The sequence below is a fragment of the Ziziphus jujuba genome, chromosome 10, assembly GCF_031755915.1.
Source record: "Ziziphus jujuba cultivar Dongzao chromosome 10, ASM3175591v1".
Classification (NCBI taxonomy): Eukaryota; Viridiplantae; Streptophyta; class Magnoliopsida; order Rosales; family Rhamnaceae; genus Ziziphus; species Ziziphus jujuba.
In genome coordinates this window covers 21936893-21956718 of record NC_083388.1, presented here as the reverse complement: position 1 = coordinate 21956718, position 19826 = coordinate 21936893, and the positions used below count along the sequence as shown (strand labels likewise).

Here is a 19826-nt window from a genome sequence, read left to right as displayed (position 1 = left end):
ATGAATAAAAATATATTAAGACTTAAATAGCTACCATGCTTCATTTGATGATCTATCTTCATGAGTTGTTGTGCAAAAGCGGTTTCTATGCAGCTCATCAATGGTTTCCGTTAAATAAGTCTTCATTGATATTGCTTCCAACTTTCTTTCTATGCAATTTTCCTTTTCTTTTCCAATCCTATAGTATTTATAATAATAAATATACCTTTTAAGATCTTGGTTGAATAATGAAGGAATTATTTGTTCTAAGCAATATGTTGGTTTTTTCTCTTGAATTTGGATGTTGTCTAATTTTATGGAAAACAAAATGAAGCTTGGATAAACCAGCTTTACTTTGAAGCTGGAATGTCAAAATAGAATAAATACTAGCAGGAGATTCAACATTCAAGGTTACCTTTGAGTGGGAAGAAGAAATTGAAGTTACTGGGGAAACCTTAATTAGAAGTGATCGTCATAGTAAATTATACCTCAAGTCGATCACAGTGGAAGGTGTTCCTGATGAAAGCCATGTCCTTTTGGTAACATTTTGGACAGCAATGCTTCTTGAACGAAGAAAAATGGTTACAGGGAGTAAAAATATTAATTATTGTAGAAATTTTCATCAAGAAAACATGATGCTCTTAAAAATGATTGGTTGCTATCTTCAACTTGATCAAGATCTTGGTCATCACAGATTCCATCATTAGTTTGAAATTATCTCTCTTTGAATTTTCCTTTCAATTGGGAGTCTTCAATATAATTAATATGAAGTAATCCATTTTTTTCTGTTTGATCTAATCTGGTAGGCCTAATTACTTGACCTTGCCCACAGAAATATTTGCCTGTCTCACCCTCCCCATAGATTAAGTGTAAAATCCAGTTCAAACTTGAAATCTTGAACAAATTCAAAATGATAAAATCAATATTCCCAAAATTTGATCTTTTCTTCTGTCATATTTTTCCCCAAGATCTAAGAACCCAATCTCAATGTTGCTTTCTCCTAAATAAACAAATATTTTTTTTGTTGGTATGTTTGACGAGAAAAGTTTAAAGTTTTAGTTTTCTCAAAAAAATAAAAAAATAAAAAAAATAAAAAAAAAAGGAAAAAAAGAAAAGAAAGTTAAGTGTAAAAGTTTTGGGAGAAAGACAAAAGTGACCAATAGGGAGTCTTTTTATGTCGGCAGGAGATTACAATCTAGTCATTTATTGGTAAACGAGGGCTTTGTCGTCTACCTTTTTTGCAACTGTACGTAGTACTTGAAACCAAGCAAAACCTGATACGTGGAATGTATTTTTTTTTTTTTTTAATTTTCAAGTTGCAGATTATTATATTACATTATATTGTAATTCAACTTTTCTTTTTTTAATAAAAGTATATCATAATTCAACTTAGTTGAAGCTTTGCAAGTTGTTTTTCCTTACTAAAAAAATCTATGGTCTACCCAAGAAATCAACTCCAATGTGAACCCCATTTAAGGAATTACAATTGAAAGTACTTAAGCATTTACTAACTCTATTTTTTTTTTTTTGGGGTGAATTATGCATTTATTAATTCATGTGTTCATACCCATCTACCATATTTCCCTGGATCATGATCATAAATGCATGGAATATGTATTTTTCAATTAATACATAATTCACATATATGAAAGTTACTTTTCCATAATCCTTTTGAATAAATGCAGACCCAAATGGAAAATCAAGTTTTAGTTCCCAAAAAGATTTTTTTAGTACAAGTTGAGGTATGATCTAGAAACAGAATTAATAAAGGGTGTTTTCTTCAATTTTTAACTGTTTTCTTTTTCTCTTTTGATCTCAAAAAATAAATATTTTAATCTCTTATAACATAATTAATTTCTCAAGTGGGTGTCTTCACACTCACCTTGATTTGCAGATATGGAACATTAACTTTGCATAATTCTTTTGCTTAAAAGCAGAAGCCCAAATGAAAATCAAACAAGTTCCAGTTCCCATGAAGCATAATCAAAATCCCATGCAGTAAATTCGAATGGAATTTATCCAATTATCTACAAGATGAGATAAGATCTTAAAAAAATAAAAAAAAAATAGAAGATGAAAGATAGGATCTTGAAACAGAGTTAATACACAGTCCTTGTCTTTTCTCCGATTTCTTACCCGTTTACTTTATCCTTTTTAGTCTGAAAATCATACTTTTTAATCTCTAAATACCATAAAAAAGAAATTCCCCGAAGATGGAAGTTTTCACACTCACCACCTTAAACAAAAAGGTTTAAGTCTCCTTCAGTCTTGGTCAACTTGGAAGAATCCAAAGTTCAGTAAAGGAGACTTGGCCAGCCTTTTTAAAAGAACAAAATTGATGACAAAAGAAAGTTCCATCAGTACAGATGAAGCTTCGGAGTAAATATACTACACTTGTGTCCACACTAGGACGGTCTAGGACATATTCCCTATATATAAAAAAAAAATAAAAATCAAAAACCCACCAGAGAATCATAACCAGATAAAATATATTCTCCATATATATATATATATATATATATATATATATATATATGTATTAAAAAAAAAAAAGTTCTCTGTGTTCACCGTTTACTCTGAACTAAAGCTCTTCAAAGTAAGATAAAAAAACAAAAAGAAAAAAGATGATGCTTCAGTGCAGGAATTTGAGCACTTTGAAGTTGTTTACTGTTTCTCAAAATGGGTATCAGAGGAAATCAGTAGTTGGATCAACGATTGACAGAAAAGATCATGTCAAATCAATCAGGAATAAGTCTACTTTGTTGCCGATGAAATGGCCAACAGGGATATTATACTCTGGTAGTGGGAGCAGATCTCAACCTTTGATCGTGGCTTCAACAGTTGAAGGTGACGAGGCTTTACATAGGACGGTCCCCAGGAGCTTCAGTGGTGCTAAATCATCGCATAACACCTCTGATACACAGACCGAAGAGATTGAAGAGAAGAAAATGGCGAGCCAGAAGATCAAAGGGACTGTGGTTTTGATGAAGAAGAATGTGTTGGACTTCAACGACTTTAATGCATCGGTTCTTGATCGTGTTCATGAGTTGTTTGGCAAAAGGGTTTCTCTGCAGCTCGTTAGTGCCGTTAATGTCGAACCTGGTAAGGCTTTTTTTTTTTTTTTTTTTTGGGGGTCATTTTTGTTTTCTTTATTTCCTCTTTTTTTTTTTTTTTTTGGTTAATATTGTTACGTTTCTATGTTTTGATGGTAGAGCAGGGCTCATAGACCTTGAGATGCTGCAGAAATTCTTTATTATTATTATTTTTTTTTTTTTAACTCCTCAATTCAGTTCGTAAATGCTGCAATTAAATTCGTACTATTACTCTTTTTGTGGTTTGCATACAAAAAATCTCATGAGAAAAGACTAATCGGAAAAAAGGGGGAAAAAAAAAAATTAAAGCTGCTTTTGTTTTTGTTTTTTGGGATAAGCAAAAAGTCAATGCTTCTGCCTATTCATCAACTGCTTTTCAGTAGAAGACAACAAAATATTTGAAAAATATCTAAAAGAACGGCTGCTAATTCTTCATTTTTGAACAAAAGCAGGGTACAAAACAAATTCTTTTTGTGGACTAGTCTTGAAGCCAAGCCTAACTACTGATACTTTTTCCCCACTCAAACATCAGTCCAAATCCTTATCTTAGAAACAAGCAGTACCGAAGTTTGACCCGGCTAGTGAATACTTTGTCAGGGGCATTGTATTTCTTATTGACCAATAACATCCATGAAAATGACTAATAACATATGTTTCTCATTTACCCAAAGGAAAGAAAAAAAAAAGAAAAAAGAAAAAAAGAGAAAGATTTATATGTTTCTCTGATAGAAATTTATTGAATTCTGAACTAGTCAGATTAACTAGTTTCTGAAATTTGATGTGTTATTGTAGCCAATAGGTTGCAAGGGAAACTTGGAAAGCCAGCATATTTGGAAGACTGGATCACCACAATTACTCCCCTAACAGCGGGCGAGTCAGCGTTCAACATTACTTTTGACTGGGATAAAAATATTGGAGTCCCTGGAGCATTCATTATCAGAAATGATCATCACAGTGAGTTTTACTTGAAGACTGTCACACTTGAAGATGTTCCAGGAGAAGGCAGAATCCACTTTGTTTGCAATTCATGGGTGTATCCAGTAGATAAATACAAAAAGGACCGTGTTTTCTTCACAAACAAGGTAATGGATTTCTTGATGACATACTCATTCTGATGCAGTTTTGACATTTCTGGAAACTTTATTTACAACTAGAGATACATGTTTATAGTACTGCTGCATGTTTACAATTAGAGGTCCATTGTGGATCTTCCTACTAGCTGATTCAGGCACACTCTGATTTGGTTGTAGCTGATGCTAGTGACTTGAAACTGCTAAGATGACTTGGAACTGCTAAGATTTACTTAAAGTGGCTTTTTCTTTTTACCTGGTAGTTAGTCTGATCAAAACAATGGTAAACCATGAACTTGTTGTACATGATTGCTTGGGTTTTTGGGGGGATCCAATTGAGACTCTAGTATTCTGAAAGTTATCAGGTTGAAACAATACAGAACAAATAGTTCGGCTTTTCATGCTTTTAAAGTTTATTCAAACTAACCTTGAAGCATTTCTCTTATAGACAATGATAGTTTCTGTGCAGGCCATTTTTATATATTCTTTTGCTAAGATGTCACTCACGTAGCTTATCTACGAACATTTGCAGACATATCTTCCCAGTGAAACGCCTGCATCACTACGCAAATATAGAGAAGAAGAACTGATTCACTTGAGAGGAGATGGAAAAGGAGAACTCCAGGAATGGGACAGAGTCTATGACTATGCCTACTATAATGATTTGGGGAATCCAGATAAAGGCCCGAAATATGTTCGTCCTGTTCTTGGAGGGTCTAAAGAGTATCCTTATCCTCGCAGGGGAAGAACGGGACGTGCACCAACAAAGACAGGTTAGACAAATTTCATCTTGTTGGCTTGCTCTTGAATTTATTGCTTTCTCATTCATAACCGCATATAAAAGGGAAATTAGTTTTTTTGGTGGAGGGTTTAGAGGCAGAGTATACATAAAAATCAAAAATTGTTTTGGATTTCTATTACTAGTGTTGTTATTGTTACCAACTTATAAGAATAGAAAACATTATTTTCAATTATATTTTCTGCTTTAATCTTAACAGATCCCAACGCTGAGAAGCGGCTGAAACTTCTACTGAGCCTAAACATTTATGTTCCAAGAGATGAACGATTTGGTCACTTAAAGATGTCAGACTTTCTTGCTTATGCTCTGAAATCTTTCGGGCAATTCCTTAAACCTGAGCTAGAATCTCTGTTTGATAAAACCCCAAATGAGTTTGATAGCTTTGAAGATGTATTTAAGCTCTATGAAGGAGGAGTTGGGTTACCGGACAGTTTACTTGAGAATATAAGGGAGAACATACCTGCAGAGATGCTCAAGGAAATTTTCAGAACTGATGGTGAACAACTCCTCAAATTTCCAATGCCTCAAGTGATTAAAGGTACAGTATATAAGGCAGCCATTTATTACTGATGACAAAGTTTGTTTGTTTGTTTTTGTTTTTTTTTTTTTTTTTTTCCTTGACATATTTGAGAATTTTGTGAACATATTCTAGTTAATTATTGATATGTCTTGGTGTTATGTGTTCCTTGGCATACCATGTATATTGTTTAATTTGATTGTAAAATTTTACTGGTTTGGAGCAGAGGATAAATATGCTTGGAGGACTGATGAACAATTTGCAAGAGAAATGCTGGCTGGAATAAACCCTGTCCTTATTCGTCGTCTTCAGGTAATATAAGTTCCCATTAAAAGCTTTCTTTGTTAGTCTCCAAATGAAACAGGATAAAGAGAACATGAAATTCTTAACTGGGATGTCAAAGTTCATTTTCTTTTCATCATGTTGCAACAGTCAATGCAGGATCCTAGTTTTTGGTCCTTATGAATTGTTATTTCTGAATTAACTGCAGGAGTTCCCTCCAGGAAGCAAGCTAGATCATAAAGTATATGGTGATCATACTAGTAAAATAACCAAAGAGCACATAGAGCACAACTTAAATGGGCTCACTGTAGATGAGGTAATGTTCTTGATTTATTTTGTTGACATTAGAGTTTTAAGCAGTTGTATTTGCTGTCTGAGTGCAACTTCTTGAATCTATTTTATTCTATGGAGAATTTTGACCAAGCAGTATGTTTTTCGATAGGCAATCAAGAGCAACAGACTATTCATACTGGATCATCATGACACATTAATGCCGTACTTGAGGCGTATAAACACAACTCACACAAAGACTTATGCCAGCAGGACACTCCTTTTCTTGAAGGATGATGGGACTTTGAAGCCCATAGCTATTGAACTAAGCTTGCCAAATCCTCATGGGGATCCACTTGGTTGCATTAGCAAAGTCTATACACCTGCTAACTATGGCATTGAAGGCTCCACTTGGCTACTTGCTAAAGGATATGTAACTGTAAATGACTCTGGCTATCATCAGCTTATCAGCCACTGGTACAATTCTGAGAAAGAGAACTTTACAAAAAATTCTTTTTGTACTTTTTTTGTAAAGTGACTTGAAGTCTTTTTTGCAGGTTAAAAACTCATGCAGCAATTGAGCCATTTGTGATAGCAACAAATCGGCAGCTCAGTGTGATGCACCCTATTTATAAATTATTGCATCCTCACTTCCGTGACACCATGAATGTAAATGCAGTTGGACGGCAGACTCTCATAAATGCAGGTGGAGCACTTGAGACAACTGTTTTTCCTGCAAAGTATTCCATGGAAATGTCATCAAAAATTTACAAGAACTGGGTTTTTCCTGACCAAGCACTCCCTGTTGATCTGATAAAGAGGTAAATCTTATAATGAGGTTTGAAGATTCATTATTCATAAATTTTCAGAAATCGGAACATATATTTTTGTAAAATATCTGAACATGCTATTGAGGAATTATTGCCAGATACAAGGGTGTAAGAAAGGTTCAATTATCCCGAACATGGGGTCCATCTAACAATATCTAAGAAATATTAAATGTATTGCTTTGAAATTTTAGCTAACATAGATAAACAAATGTATGTCTACCGCTACAATCTTGGGATGATATTTTATACTATACATTTTCTCTTTTCAGAGGAGTGGCAGTTGAAGATAAAAATTCTCCACATGGTGTGCGTTTACTGATAGAGGATTATCCATATGCTGTTGATGGACTTGAGATTTGGTCAGCCATTAAAACATGGGTTAAAGATTACTGTTCTTTCTACTATAAAACAGATGAAACTGTCCAAAGAGATTCTGAACTCCAATCCTGGTGGAAGGAACTTAGAGAGAAGGGTCATGGTGACAAGAAAGATGAACCGTGGTGGCCTAAAATGCAGACTCGTGAAGAGCTAATAGAAATATTGACCATTGTCATATGGATTTCTTCTGCTTACCATGCAGCAATCAATTTCGGACAGTACCCTTATGGAGGCTACCCTCCAAGCCGACCAAGCATAAGCCATCGATTCATACCTGAGGAAGGCAGTCCTGAGTACGAGGAGCTTAAGACAAACCCGGAAAAGGCTTACTTGAAAACTTTCAATTCCCAGCTTCTGAGTGTCCTTGGCATTGCCCTTGTAGAAGTTTTGTCAAGGCACTCATCTGATGAGATCTTTATTGGGCAGAGAGACATTCCAGAATGGACTGCAGATGCAGAAGTACTGAAAGCCTTTGAAAATTTTGGAAAGAAGCTGAAGGAAATCGAGGAAAAGATTGTAAGGATGAACAAAGATGAGAAGTTGAAGAACCGTCTTGGACCAGCCAAGGTTCCATACACATTGCTGTATCCTAGCAGTGAAGGTGGACTTACTGGCAAGGGAATTCCCAACAGTGTCTCAATCTAAGTCTCACCTCACCCGTTCGACTGTGTTATACATGAACCAATAAATCTTTGTGTCCCCTTTAATGTCTTTTGTAACAAAAATCATATATGTACAAGTTAGAAGTCAGGGGATTGTTGGAGTACTATAGTTTACAATAAACATACATGAGCTTGTTTAGATGGCTTTTAAGTTCATGGTGTAAAATTGCTTGAATAGATGTGGTTATTTATTTAAACCCCGTTTGCATTATCCATGAAATAGATATAGTTAGTTTAATTCTAGAATTGAATTGAATACCATTAACTACTTTCCAAAACAGAAATAAATAAATAAATAAATAAATATCAAAATGAGAAACTTGACAGAGCAATAGTTAAAGAAATATCATGCATTCACATTGTGCCCTACATGTTACATGAGTCAAAGACGCATGCTTGAATAACAACGTTTATGCATGGTCTGTATGGTCTGTGATACTTTCTCATAAGTCCATCCAAGAGTCTTAAGTTCACAAAATCAATTAACCAAACTACAAGCAATCTGCCTTCAAGGACTGGGAAAATAGAGTATAACATGCTCGATTGACAAAAAAAAAAAAAAAAAAAAAAAAAAAAAAAAAAAAATTCAGTGTGATACGGGACCTAGAGTTGAGACAAATGTAAATAATATGTGTCAATTTTCTTATATTATGTATTACTACGGTTGAATATTATTAACCGATTCTGTGTACATCTTTGTGATACAGTGCATTGCGACAAAATGTTGGGAATTTTAGAAGTTCGTTAAATTATTTTGGTTTAAGTTTTCTTATGGATTATAGTTGCATAGTGTATTAAGATAATTCCTTCTATCGACTTGAAACAATATTTCTCGTCTTATGAATCTAAATCATCAATCACGCTCTTTCACATGCAGCTCACCATCAACTCCATTCTACACGGCACCTCAAAAAACATAGACTTTTCTGTACACCATGCAATCCTCATCAGCCTTGTATTCTAATAATAAGGCTCTCTATATAATGCCCCATAACCTTTGGGACTTCCAAGTGGCCAAATGCTCCATTTCCTGTCAGTTCAACACTTTTTATGTTCAACTATTCTCAACTCTCACTTTCTCACATAGACTCTCTGCCAATATGAAAAGCATCAATTTCCAAAATCAGTACCTGTCATATCGTGCCTCATTATCTTAATCTCCTATTGTTAGAACTATGTATCATGTTCTTCCAATGTGTCTACCACTTCTTCACCAAGGTGTCTCCCTGACCAGAGCACTGCTTTGCTGCAATTCAAAGAAGAGTTTACACTCCAAAAGCCCAACTTCAGTTATTATAACTATTTGCGTACTTCTGCGTATGCATATGAACACTATGATGCTGTTGATGCCTCTTATCCAAAGATGAAGTCTTGGAAGGCTGAAAAGGATTGCTGTTCGTGGGATGGTGTTACATGCGACTTGAAAACTGGAGAAGTAATAGGCCTGGACTTGGCCAATGGCTGGCTTCAAGGGTCGTTGCATTCTCGCAGTAGCCTGTTTAAGTTGCGTCAACTTCAAGAGATCAACCTTTCATTTAACAACTTCAGTTTCAGCCAGATTCCTTTTGAGTTCGGCCAGCTTTTGAGGTTAACTACTCTTAATCTCTCTTTCTCTATGTTTACTGGGAATATTCCATCTGAAATCTCATTTCTTAACAATTTGGTTTCGCTTGGTCTCTCTTCTTTTAAGAATTACGATGAAACAAGTCTTTTGTATCTCAGAAAAGATGACTTCACGAGCATTATCCAAAATATGACAAATTTAAGGGAACTTTCCCTGCGCCAAGTTAACATTCTATCATCAATACCTGAATCCTTGGCAAATTTATCTTCCTTGACGTCTCTTAGTCTTGACGGATGTGGTTTACAAGGAAAGTTTCCTGAGAAGATCTTTCAGTTGCCTAAGTTACAAGAAATCTATGTTTCATGTAACTATCTTCTTACTGGAGTTCTTCCGCAGTTTCAACCTTCTAGCTCTTTGCTGTCATTAACTCTTGATGACACAAATTTTTCAAGGAAATTGCCTGACTCAATAGGCAACCTTGAGTCCCTGAGAAAATTGTCTCTCTGGAATTGTAGTTTTGTAGGGCCTATTCCTTCTTCAATTTGGAATCTTTCCCAGCTTAGACATCTTGATCTCTCAATGAACCACCTCAATGGTCATGAGCTTCCATCTAAGTTGGGGAGGCTTAGAAAACTTACTATTCTAGCACTTCCATCTGCACATTTTAGTGGTGAATTACCCTCTTCACTAGGAAAACTCACTAGATTAGTACATTTAAGTCTTTCAAATAATAGTTTCAGTGGTCAAATTCCAACCTCACTTGAAAATCTCACACGGTTGAAACATTTAGATATTTCTTATAACAATCTCAATGGATCCATCCCTTCATTTTGTTTAGAATGCATGCTTTGCATGAGCTTTTGTTAGAATCCAATCAATTCACAGGTTCCCTTAGCATTCACAACATCTCTGCATCTCAGCTGGAGCTTCTCCATTTACAAAAAAACAAATTGTCTGGGCAAATTCCGTGGTTGTTGTTCAAGTTTGTGAACCTAGCAGATCTTTCTCTTGATCACAATAACTTTAGTGGCATGGTTGACTTTGGAAACTTTTCCAAACTGAGTAAGCTCCATACTCTTTCCCTTTCATTTAGTAGCCTATCTATAACAATAGGAAACACGGATCTTAAACTTCCAAAGTTTAGAGAATTTGTTAGTTGAGAATTATTCCATGTATCTTGAAGATAAGGATTATTTATTATGAAGTTGATAAGTTTTATAGACACAGATGCATGTATGCATGTACTAAGGCTTCTAGGAGTGTGATATGTAATTATTGTTCTAAGTCCACATTCATGGTTTTTGCAATTATGTTCCTAGTGTAAATAGCTTTGTAAATCTTAATGAATTAATATATGAAGGAATAATATATGAATGTTTTAAAAGAAGAATTTCTATATAGTTTATGTTCATTTTGTCTGGCGTATTTTACCAGGATATTTCATGTTTTATCAACAGAATTACTTTTGGCTTCATGTAAGCTAAGGGAGTTTCCTAATTTCCTTAAAGACCGGGATCAATTAGAGCAATTAGATCTTTCCAAAAACAGAATTGAAGGCCAAATACCAAATTGGTTCTGGGGTGCCATAGGGAACAAGAAATTGAACATTCTAAGCTTGAGTGGCAACAAATTGCAAGTGTCACCTACAATTCCACCATTGTTCATATCCTATTTTGATGTCTCGAGTAGTAATTTGAGTGGAGGAATTCATCCATCGCTGCTTAAATTGACTCAACTGGATTTCCTTGACATGTCTTATAACCATTTTAGCGGTAACCTTCCAAATTGGTTGGGTAACATTAGTGGTTCTCTAGAGGTACTGAATTTGCAATGGAACAACTTTCATGGAGATCTATCTCAAATGTTCACATTTGCAGGAAGCATGAAGAATCTAAAGATTCTGGGCATCAGTCATAACCAGTTACAAGGAAAGCTTCCACAATCTTTGATCAATTGTAGTAAGTTATGAGTTATAGATCTTGGAGACAACAAGATAATTGACACATTCCCTTTTTGGTTACAAAGTTTGCTAGATTTGGAAGTTCTTATTTTGAGAGGCAATAAATTTCATGGTTCTATATGGCATCCTGATAAGTTGTTGGGTTTTAAAAACTTGCAAATAATAGATCTATCTTCCAACAGTTTTAGCAGAAGTTTACCATCAGAATAATTTAGATATTGGGGTGGCATGGTAAACGTGTCACAATCGAAATATTTAGCAGTGAGGTGCAAGCATTTTACTCATTACTACTCAACAACCCTGATGAATAAGGGACAACAGATGAAATTTAGGCCTACCCCAGCAGTGTTAACATCCATTGACCTCTCAAACAACAAATTTGATGGAGAAATTCCAAGTAGCACCTGCAATCTGCTTCCTTTGGTTGTGTTAAACTTGTCCAGCAATAGTTTCACAGGGTCCATCCCGTCGTGTTTTGGAAACATGAGGGAGCTTGAATCACTGGATCTTTCGAAAAACAAGCCGTTTGGCAGCATCCCTGGACAGTTGACAAGTCTCACATTTCTTGAGTATTTAAATCTCTCTGACAATCAACTCACAGGTCCAATACCGCGTGGAACACAGTTGGATACATTTTCAGATTCATCATTTCTGGACAATCCAGGACTATGTGGTTTTCAATTGTCAAAGAAATGTGAAGAAAGTATTGACAGTAAAGAAAATGTATGTGAAGATGGTTTTAGTTTGAAAGTTGTAGGTATGGGATATGGATTTGGACTAGTAGTTGGACTGATCATGGGACATGTCACACTCTCAGGAAGATGGAAATGGATCTTGAGAAAATTTACAGAACATAAATCTATGGATGAATTTTGATCGATCCAGACAAGTTTATTGTCACAGGTAATTTTCTTATATCTATCAAGTTTTCAATAATTTAAACATAAGCTTAAGTGTGTAATTAATTTTAGGAGTTACTAATTGTTGTTAAACAAGTCTCTAGCAATGAAGCACCACAAAAAGGCAGAGGAGAACAGAATCTTCAAACTAGTCATTGACAGTTGGGGACCCTATAATAAAAATTAACACTTGGTTGAGTTGAATATATATGTTGCAGTTTCTGTGCTTTGATTTTTATTTTATTTGTTGTTGTTGTTGTCGTCTTTGTTATGTATGGTTGGCACAGAATAAGGATATTTATTACCAGTTTCATGGTTTTCACAAGCAAAATTTTGTGGAAAAGGCTTCACAAAGGACTAAAAAAGGAACCAAGGGGTGTTTTTGGGAACTCCCTAGTAACAAATAGATCATAGTTCAGGGGGATATTTTAAATGAAAAGATGAGGGAGCAAATTTAAACTTCTAGTAAAAGTTCAGGGAATATATTCCATGTAATTTTCTCTACTATATATTGTACTTTTATCATTATAGCATCGCTCAATAAACAGGGTTGGCCTGAGATTTGGGCCCCTAATTTTTTCTTCTGCAAAGTATTACATGGAGATGTCATAAAAATTTTAAAAGAACTAGGTTTTTCCTTACCAAGCACCCCCTTGCAATATGATAAAAGAGGTAAATCTTAACTATGACATGTGAAGATTAATTCATCATTCATCAGAAAATGGAACGTCCAAATATTTGCATTTGGCATCAGAACATTCTTCAATTCAGGAAATTATTGCTAAAAACGTAAGCCTCAATTCATTGCTTCAATAAATTGGTTTATGCTCTATGCTTATTTAGAAAAATACAATTGTCCTGAATTTTGAGATCCAACAACGTCTTATAAAAGTTCTATAGTTCGAAGCTTGGGGTCTAAGAAATGTTATTATAACGAAGATAAACACAAAAATAGGGATGACATGCTGGCAAAGATAAACACATAAACTAGGGATGACATGCTATGTTATATATTTTCTCTTTTCAAAGGACTAGAAGTTGAGGATTCAAATCCCACATGGTGTCTGCCCTTACTGATAGAGGATTATCCCTATGCTGTTGTTGAACTAATAGAAATATTAATCAATCGTCATATGGATTTCATCTGCCTATGGTGCAGCAATATTGCAGATAGTATCCTCATGGAGGCTACTCACCATGGGGACCAAGTGTAAGCCATTCACTTATACATGAAGAAGGAAGTTTCGGATAAAAACAACTCAAGATAAACCCTGGAAAAAGGCTTTCTTAAAAACAAACGTGACCTTAGAATAAATAGATTTCTTTTAATATGTGGATTGTATAGGAAGCTGATTTGGAACTTGTAATGAGGTGGTCATTTTCAATTAGAAGGGCCTATATCCCATATGATAAGACTGTCCTATCAAATAATTTCTTTACATTTACCTTGGTTTATAACAACTTTATTACTAAGAAAACCACATGGAAATATCAATTGAGTTTATTACATATTTAAGCTATCAATTAAATGCATTCCATTTTTAAGAAAGCAATGGATATTTGTAACTTGACTTAGAAGCTTATATAGTAAAAATTGATTGGATAGACGCCATTGGGTATTTTAGTGTGGGGCCCAGATACTGGAGGGGGTGGAACAAATGGAATAAGGCATTGTCCTATGACCTAGCAAGTACAAAGATGTGAGTTCAAGTGTGGTAAGTTTCATTTGTGTTTTGTGGTGCACTCCATCCTTCGTAACTCTAGACGGGACAAGAGCTATAAAGGTGTTTGGCAATGGTGAGAGGTTCATTTTTTATTTTTAAAAAAAAAAGTGTTGGCCAAATTTCTATTTTTATTAACTTTAATTGGTTAAGAGTAATTAAATAACGAGGAAAAATAAAAATTGAGAATGGTTGGTGCGGTAATGGCCCCGTCATGCCTAAGCATAAGTCTGTCTCTGATCACGTATTACATGCTATATATGTTTGCTCAAAGAACATTCTAAGTAGTAGCTTCTAACATTTGTACAAACTAAAATAAATAAATAAAAAAGATTTCAATTTCTAGATCAACTGTTGTAACACGGTTGATCAACTAAGTTACAACTTCTAGAGCTTGGAGACAACCAGAATATGAGGGCGCTTGAATAGTTGAGTTGGATGTTTTAAAAAACAAGCTGTCTGGTTTGGTAGCCTCCCTGGAAAGTTGATGTCGAGATTATCACATTTGTTGAGTACTTAAATCTATCCCAAAGTCAACTCACACGTCTAATTCCCCGTGGAGCATAGTTTGATACATTTTCAAATTCATCATTTGTGGACAACTCAGGACCATATGGCTTTCAATTGCAAAGAAATGTGAAAGTATAGACATAATTTTCGATGAAATGGGCGGGAATAGAGACTGTGTTCCCCGCTGTATTCATCATGTATACATATATTTCATTATATAATATACATATATATATATATATATATATATAGAAAGCTATCTTTTGGTTCATCCGTACACGGATCCGAACAAAAGTCAACACTTTTTAAAAAAAAAATTGACTTTTACTGTGTATGTGTATGTGTATAAAGAACAAAAGGAAACATAGAGTGAAATCTATATTTTATTGATGTGATAAACTACTGTATATATACAAAGGAGTAGATACAATAGATAAATACAATAGATAAACATAGATACAATGCTATACATGAGTTGTTACAGATAAGAATAAAGGATAAGGCTGTTATGAGCTATTATGCTCCCTCAAAATTTGCGGTCGGGGAAAAACACAAATTTTGGACCTGTTAGACAAGAACAAGGATCGAGGGAGAGACTTGGTTAAGATGTCAGCTAGCTGATCACGTGTTGATACATAAGACACCTTGAGAGTTCCAGATTGAACTCGTTGCCGTACAAAGTTGAAGTCAACACCTACATGCTTCATTTTGGAGTGAAAGAGAGGATTGGAACAAAGGTATGTAGCCCCTAAATTGTCACAATAGACTTCTGGTGGTGTGGAGAGGGGAACACCAAGTTTTGTGAGTAAATTCTCAACCCAGCAGAGTTCAGCAGTGGCATTGGTAGCAGCTTTGTATTCAGCTTCTGTGGAGGACCTCGAGATGGACTTTTGTTTTCTTGATGTCCAAGAAATTGGATTGGCACCGAGAAAAAGAATATAGGCTATGGTGGAACTTCAGTCATCTTTGTTTCTAGCCCAATCAGCATCTGAAAAAGCATGAAGAGAAAGAGATGTGGATAGGTAGAGAGAGAGACCAAGATTTGAAGTACCTTTTAAGTATCGAAGCACCCGTTTGACTGCACTCCCATGAACTTGAGTGGTTTTGTGTCAGGACCCGTCCAGAATTCCTCCCCCGGAACCCTAGACAAGCCCTGATCCCAGGGAAATACCACCGAACCTTCCAACGGAAAATCCGGCAGCACCTCCCCTAAGGGTAGGACTTACCAAAAATTTCCTGCACTGAAAATACACTTCTATATTCATCCCCTTATTCCTCCCACGTTACCATAAGTTGTTTCCACAAATTTATAGCACTTCAAAGAAATAATAGCAACTCAGTGCATAAATAATAACTACATGTCCAACACAGTATACAGAGCATTATACACATAAATGTGGAATTAATACAATGACAGATAAAGAAGTAATACAAGATAGAGAGGAAAAAGGAAAGGAAATACTTCTTGGACTTTCGGCAACGAACTGAGACGTCGAGCTCGTCCCGGACGATCAACGTCTCCCAACCTGGACCTAGGGGAACGGAATTTAAAAACGTGAGATGCTAATCATCTCAGTGAGTGACCCTTTCTACTGAACACCTTTAATATTAATAAATATAACAAATAAGGAAATTTGATTAATACCGGCAATTAAATAAATAAATAATAATAAACAATTGAGGTAATAATTTCTCTCAAAATCCTCACTATTCACTCCGTTGGAAATGTTCCCCTTTTAAAACATTTTCACAAAACCCGATATTCATACCTCCCGAAAACCAAGGGGTTAATTAATTTAATAAACAATAAATAAATACCCAAAATATAAATAAAATGTAATAAGATATAATAAATAAATTTTGAATACTTTGGGGTTTGAAATTTTATTTGAAAATTTACACTTGACGCACCACACCATATACCAGTGATGCCCTCCGATACCCAGCGTCCCGAGCACCGACTGGCGGGGAGATTAAAGAGAGAAACTTGCATACGGCACTTCGGCGTCCCAATAGTACCGCTGCTGAAACTGTCATCCCGGCCAAGGAGGGGGGCGGCTGTGTGCACTATATAAGACTTGCCTGCCCTCGGTCCAATGGCAACTCACGGGAGACATAATACTTGCGCGCTAACCACATATATACCAGAACACCAATACTGTATGAGTGCGTCTAAAATAATTACTAAATTAATTATAACCGTACCGTTTTCCAAAATTACCGTGGGAAATATACCAAATTTTCATACTTACCATCCCACATATTTTCATTCAACAAACTGGCACGAAAACATCGATAACGAATAAAAATAATTTTTCTCGCAACACGCGGTTCAACAAATAATATACCACGGGCATAATTATGAAAATTAAACCACCAATTTGAACAAATAATTTTCTTAAAATATTCAAACCAATTATGCCCAACAATAACATAAAATCCAAATACAACGAATTACTGAAAATACTGGCTCATGTGTAATAAATACAATTAAATCACGATAAAATAATAATCGGGAAATTCTTAGTAACCCAAAATTCCGTTTAGTATTAATGGGTAAATATATATATAAAATAATATTTTTTCCCGGACTATATTTTAATTCTACCACATGAACACAAATTCCAGATATTAATTTAATACCATATAAATATAATTAATTACCCCAAAAATATTTTTAAAGGTGGGTCACTCACCTGAAGCACGCAATTAAACCATGATACACCATGGGATCAATTCCATGACTCACCGGTACTCCTAGAACACAATTCACACACAGTCAAATAAATTAATATTTTATTCGGGTAAATAATACCCGGTACCCGGGGGGTTAAACACAAACGTTAACCAAAGTTGACGAGTAATATACCGAATCAAAGCTTGAGCGACGAGGATTACATATCCGGTCTTACTTCCCGAAGATCGGACCGGTGGTGGCCGGAATCTCGCCGGAAAGCTTTTGGGATTCAACTCTTTGATTCTCTCAATCCATCGCGAATTGGTGGAAAAGAACCCCGGATTTGGATTCAGGAGGTCGGAATTAGTGGACAGGGACCGGCGGTGCAACTGGGTACCCGCCGGAACAGTGACTTCAGGCGAGCCGCTGCGGTCACCGGCAACCGTCGCCGGCGGCGGCGCGTGCGGTGGCTGTTGGCTGAGATTTTTGGCGGTTTTGTAGATCGAGGGGAGAGGATTCCAACGGGACCGGCCGTGAGGCAAACAGAGGCCGGACGGCGGAGAGATCGGGATTTGAAGATTTTCGGCGCCTCGCCGGAAAACGCTCCAATCCCTGTGCGTCGGAGGTCCGGTGGCCGTGAAATTTGGTGGGCTGGCCGAAAATGAGGAGGTGGTGAGGGGTGGCTGGCGCGTGTGGCCTGAAAATGGCTGGAAAGGGGTCAAACGGCGGAGGGGAAAAATCACCGTCGAGCTTCGCCGGCTCGATCTGGGCGCATCCGGCGGCCGACGACCGTGAAATTCTGGGGTTTGGCCGGAAATGGGGAGGGGGTCCCATCTGGCCAGCGCGTGTAGCCCTCCGGTGGCTGGATGGTGGCCAACCGGTGGTGGCCGGTCGTTTCTCTCTCTCCCTCTCTCTCTCCTCTCTCTCTTTCTCTCTCTTCCCCGGCATTTTTGCCAAATAAAAGCCACCGTGGGTGACACTGTTCATCCACGTGGACCAATCAGGTGACGACACATGGCATTTCACTGTTCATCGATTCAAAAACATTAAAATATTACAGTATCCGGCAAACTTCACGCGTCCATAACTTTTTAACCGTACGTCCAAATTAGGCGTGCCGCTAGTCTCTGAACTCGTATCGACGAGCACTTTACAACCATACCAAAGTCAAAGCAAAATTCTACAACCATAAAAAGTCAACCCCGGCACCTTTTGGACAGTTTGAATCTCGACTTGTTTTGCCCATAACTTTCAAATCGTAGCTCCGTTTTCGACGTGCTAACAGTCTACGAACTCATGCCAACGTGTACTTCGTAACGGTACCTCAGTCAACCTAGAATTCCAACCGGAACAAAAAGTCAACTTTTGACCCCTTCAGTCAGCGGTCAAAGTCAACAGTCAACAGTCAATCTCGGTCAACGTGCGCAAATTCCGACATGGTTCGGGACGGGGTGTTACAGTTTGTGCATGAATTGGCTAGTTTATTAATAGCATATGTGATGTCTGGTCTAATGATTGATAGATACTGAAGGCAACCAACAACCTGTCTGCATTGAGTTGCACTAGAGAGATTTTGGCCATCATAGAGAGAAAGTGAGGAGGAAGATGCCATCGGTGTGGGGAATTCTTTAGCACCACTCATACCAGTTTTTTCAAGTAGATCGTGGATATACTTCTGTTGGGAAAGCAGTAAACCAATGGTGGAATGTAAGACTTCCACACCTAAAAAATAATGAAGCGCACCCAGGTCCTTAAGAGAGAAATGTGCTGACAGAGCATGAATAAATTCCTTGGTAAATGCGGGTCTGTTTTCGGTAAGAACAATGTCATCTACGTAGACCAACAAGTACAAGATGCAGCCATTATTATTGTAGTAGAATAGTGAAGTATCAAAAACTGAGTTTTTAAAACCATAACAAAGAAGGAATGATTTTAAAGCAAGATACCACACGTGGGAGCCTGCTTGAGTCCATAAAGGACCTTCTTGAGTTTGCAAACAAAATTTGGCTTAGAGGAATCAATAAATCCTGAAGGTTGATTCATAAATACTTCCTCATTGAGTGTGCCATTTAAAAAAGCATTGTTGATGTAAAGCTGACAAATCGGCCAATTTTGGGTGAGAGCAAGGCTTAGGATTAGGCGTATGGTAGCAAGTTTGATTACTGGACTATAACTTTCGGAGTAATCAACACCCGATCGCTGATGAAAACCTTTCGCCATAAGACGAGCCTTGTACCTATCAAGAGAGCCATCTGGATGTCACTTTATCCGAAATACCCACTTGTTACCAACAATATTTTGACCGGGAGAACGAGGGACTAATTCCTATGTATGATTTTTGAGAAGGGCCTGATACTCACTTTGCATGGCAGCAATCCAGTTCATGTCTGCCAAAGCTTGAGCAACGGTTCTTGGCTCTTCTGAGGTCGTGGGTGTGAAATTTATGGTTAAGTAGGAATGCATCTTAGGTTTGAAGATGTTGTTAAGGGACTTAGTACGCATGTTGTGGATGCGTTGAGGGGGAGAGGGGGTGGGAGAGGAGGAAGGTTGGGAAGGCACTAGAGAAGGACTAGCTGGTGCACGAGATAAGACACACTGAGGAGTCTGTAATCGGCG

General features: G+C 36.7%; 3 protein-coding genes across 3 annotated transcripts; all 3 read left to right on the top strand.

The window, feature by feature from the left end:
- Positions 1-2489: 2489 nt before the first annotated feature.
- On the top strand, positions 2490-8076 carry LOC107411945 (probable linoleate 9S-lipoxygenase 5). Its single transcript, XM_048468477.2, has 9 exons — positions 2490-3081; positions 3864-4153; positions 4674-4914; positions 5140-5478; positions 5684-5769; positions 5948-6055; positions 6182-6486; positions 6567-6830; positions 7109-8076. The coding sequence occupies exons 1-9, from the start codon at positions 2604-2606 to the stop codon at positions 7860-7862; spliced, it is 2865 nt and encodes a 954-aa protein (XP_048324434.2). The 5' UTR covers positions 2490-2603; the 3' UTR covers positions 7863-8076.
- Positions 8077-8600: 524 nt separating this feature from the next.
- LOC125421026 (receptor-like protein Cf-9) lies at positions 8601-11412 on the top strand. Its single transcript, XM_060812147.1, has 3 exons — positions 8601-8618; positions 9051-10219; positions 10878-11412. The coding sequence occupies exons 1-3, from the start codon at positions 8601-8603 to the stop codon at positions 11410-11412; spliced, it is 1722 nt and encodes a 573-aa protein (XP_060668130.1).
- A 294-nt stretch (positions 11413-11706) lies between these two features.
- Positions 11707-12279, top strand: LOC132799694 (receptor-like protein 33). Its single transcript, XM_060812146.1, has one exon. It carries the CDS (start codon positions 11707-11709, stop codon positions 12277-12279), a length of 573 nt encoding a protein of 190 aa, XP_060668129.1.
- The last annotated feature ends 7547 nt before the right edge of the window (positions 12280-19826 follow it).

What these genes read in the sequence shown, in the direction of transcription:
- LOC107411945 (XM_048468477.2), top strand. Translation starts at nt 2,604, where the DNA reads ATGATGCTTCAGTGCAGGAATTTGAGCACTTTGAAGTTGTTTACTGTT. An exon ending in AATGCCTCAAGTGATTAAAG is followed by an intron (nt 5,479 to 5,683) that starts GTACAGTATATA and finishes GGTTTGGAGCAG; the next exon opens with AGGATAAATATGCTTGGAGG. An exon ending in ATGGGCTCACTGTAGATGAG is followed by an intron (nt 6,056 to 6,181) that starts GTAATGTTCTTG and finishes GTTTTTCGATAG; the next exon opens with GCAATCAAGAGCAACAGACT.
- LOC125421026 (XM_060812147.1), top strand. An exon ending in TCACTTGAAAATCTCACACG is followed by an intron (nt 10,220 to 10,877) that starts GTTGAAACATTT and finishes GTATTTTACCAG; the next exon opens with GATATTTCATGTTTTATCAA.
- LOC132799694 (XM_060812146.1), top strand. Translation starts at nt 11,707, where the DNA reads ATGAATAAGGGACAACAGATGAAATTTAGGCCTACCCCAGCAGTGTTA.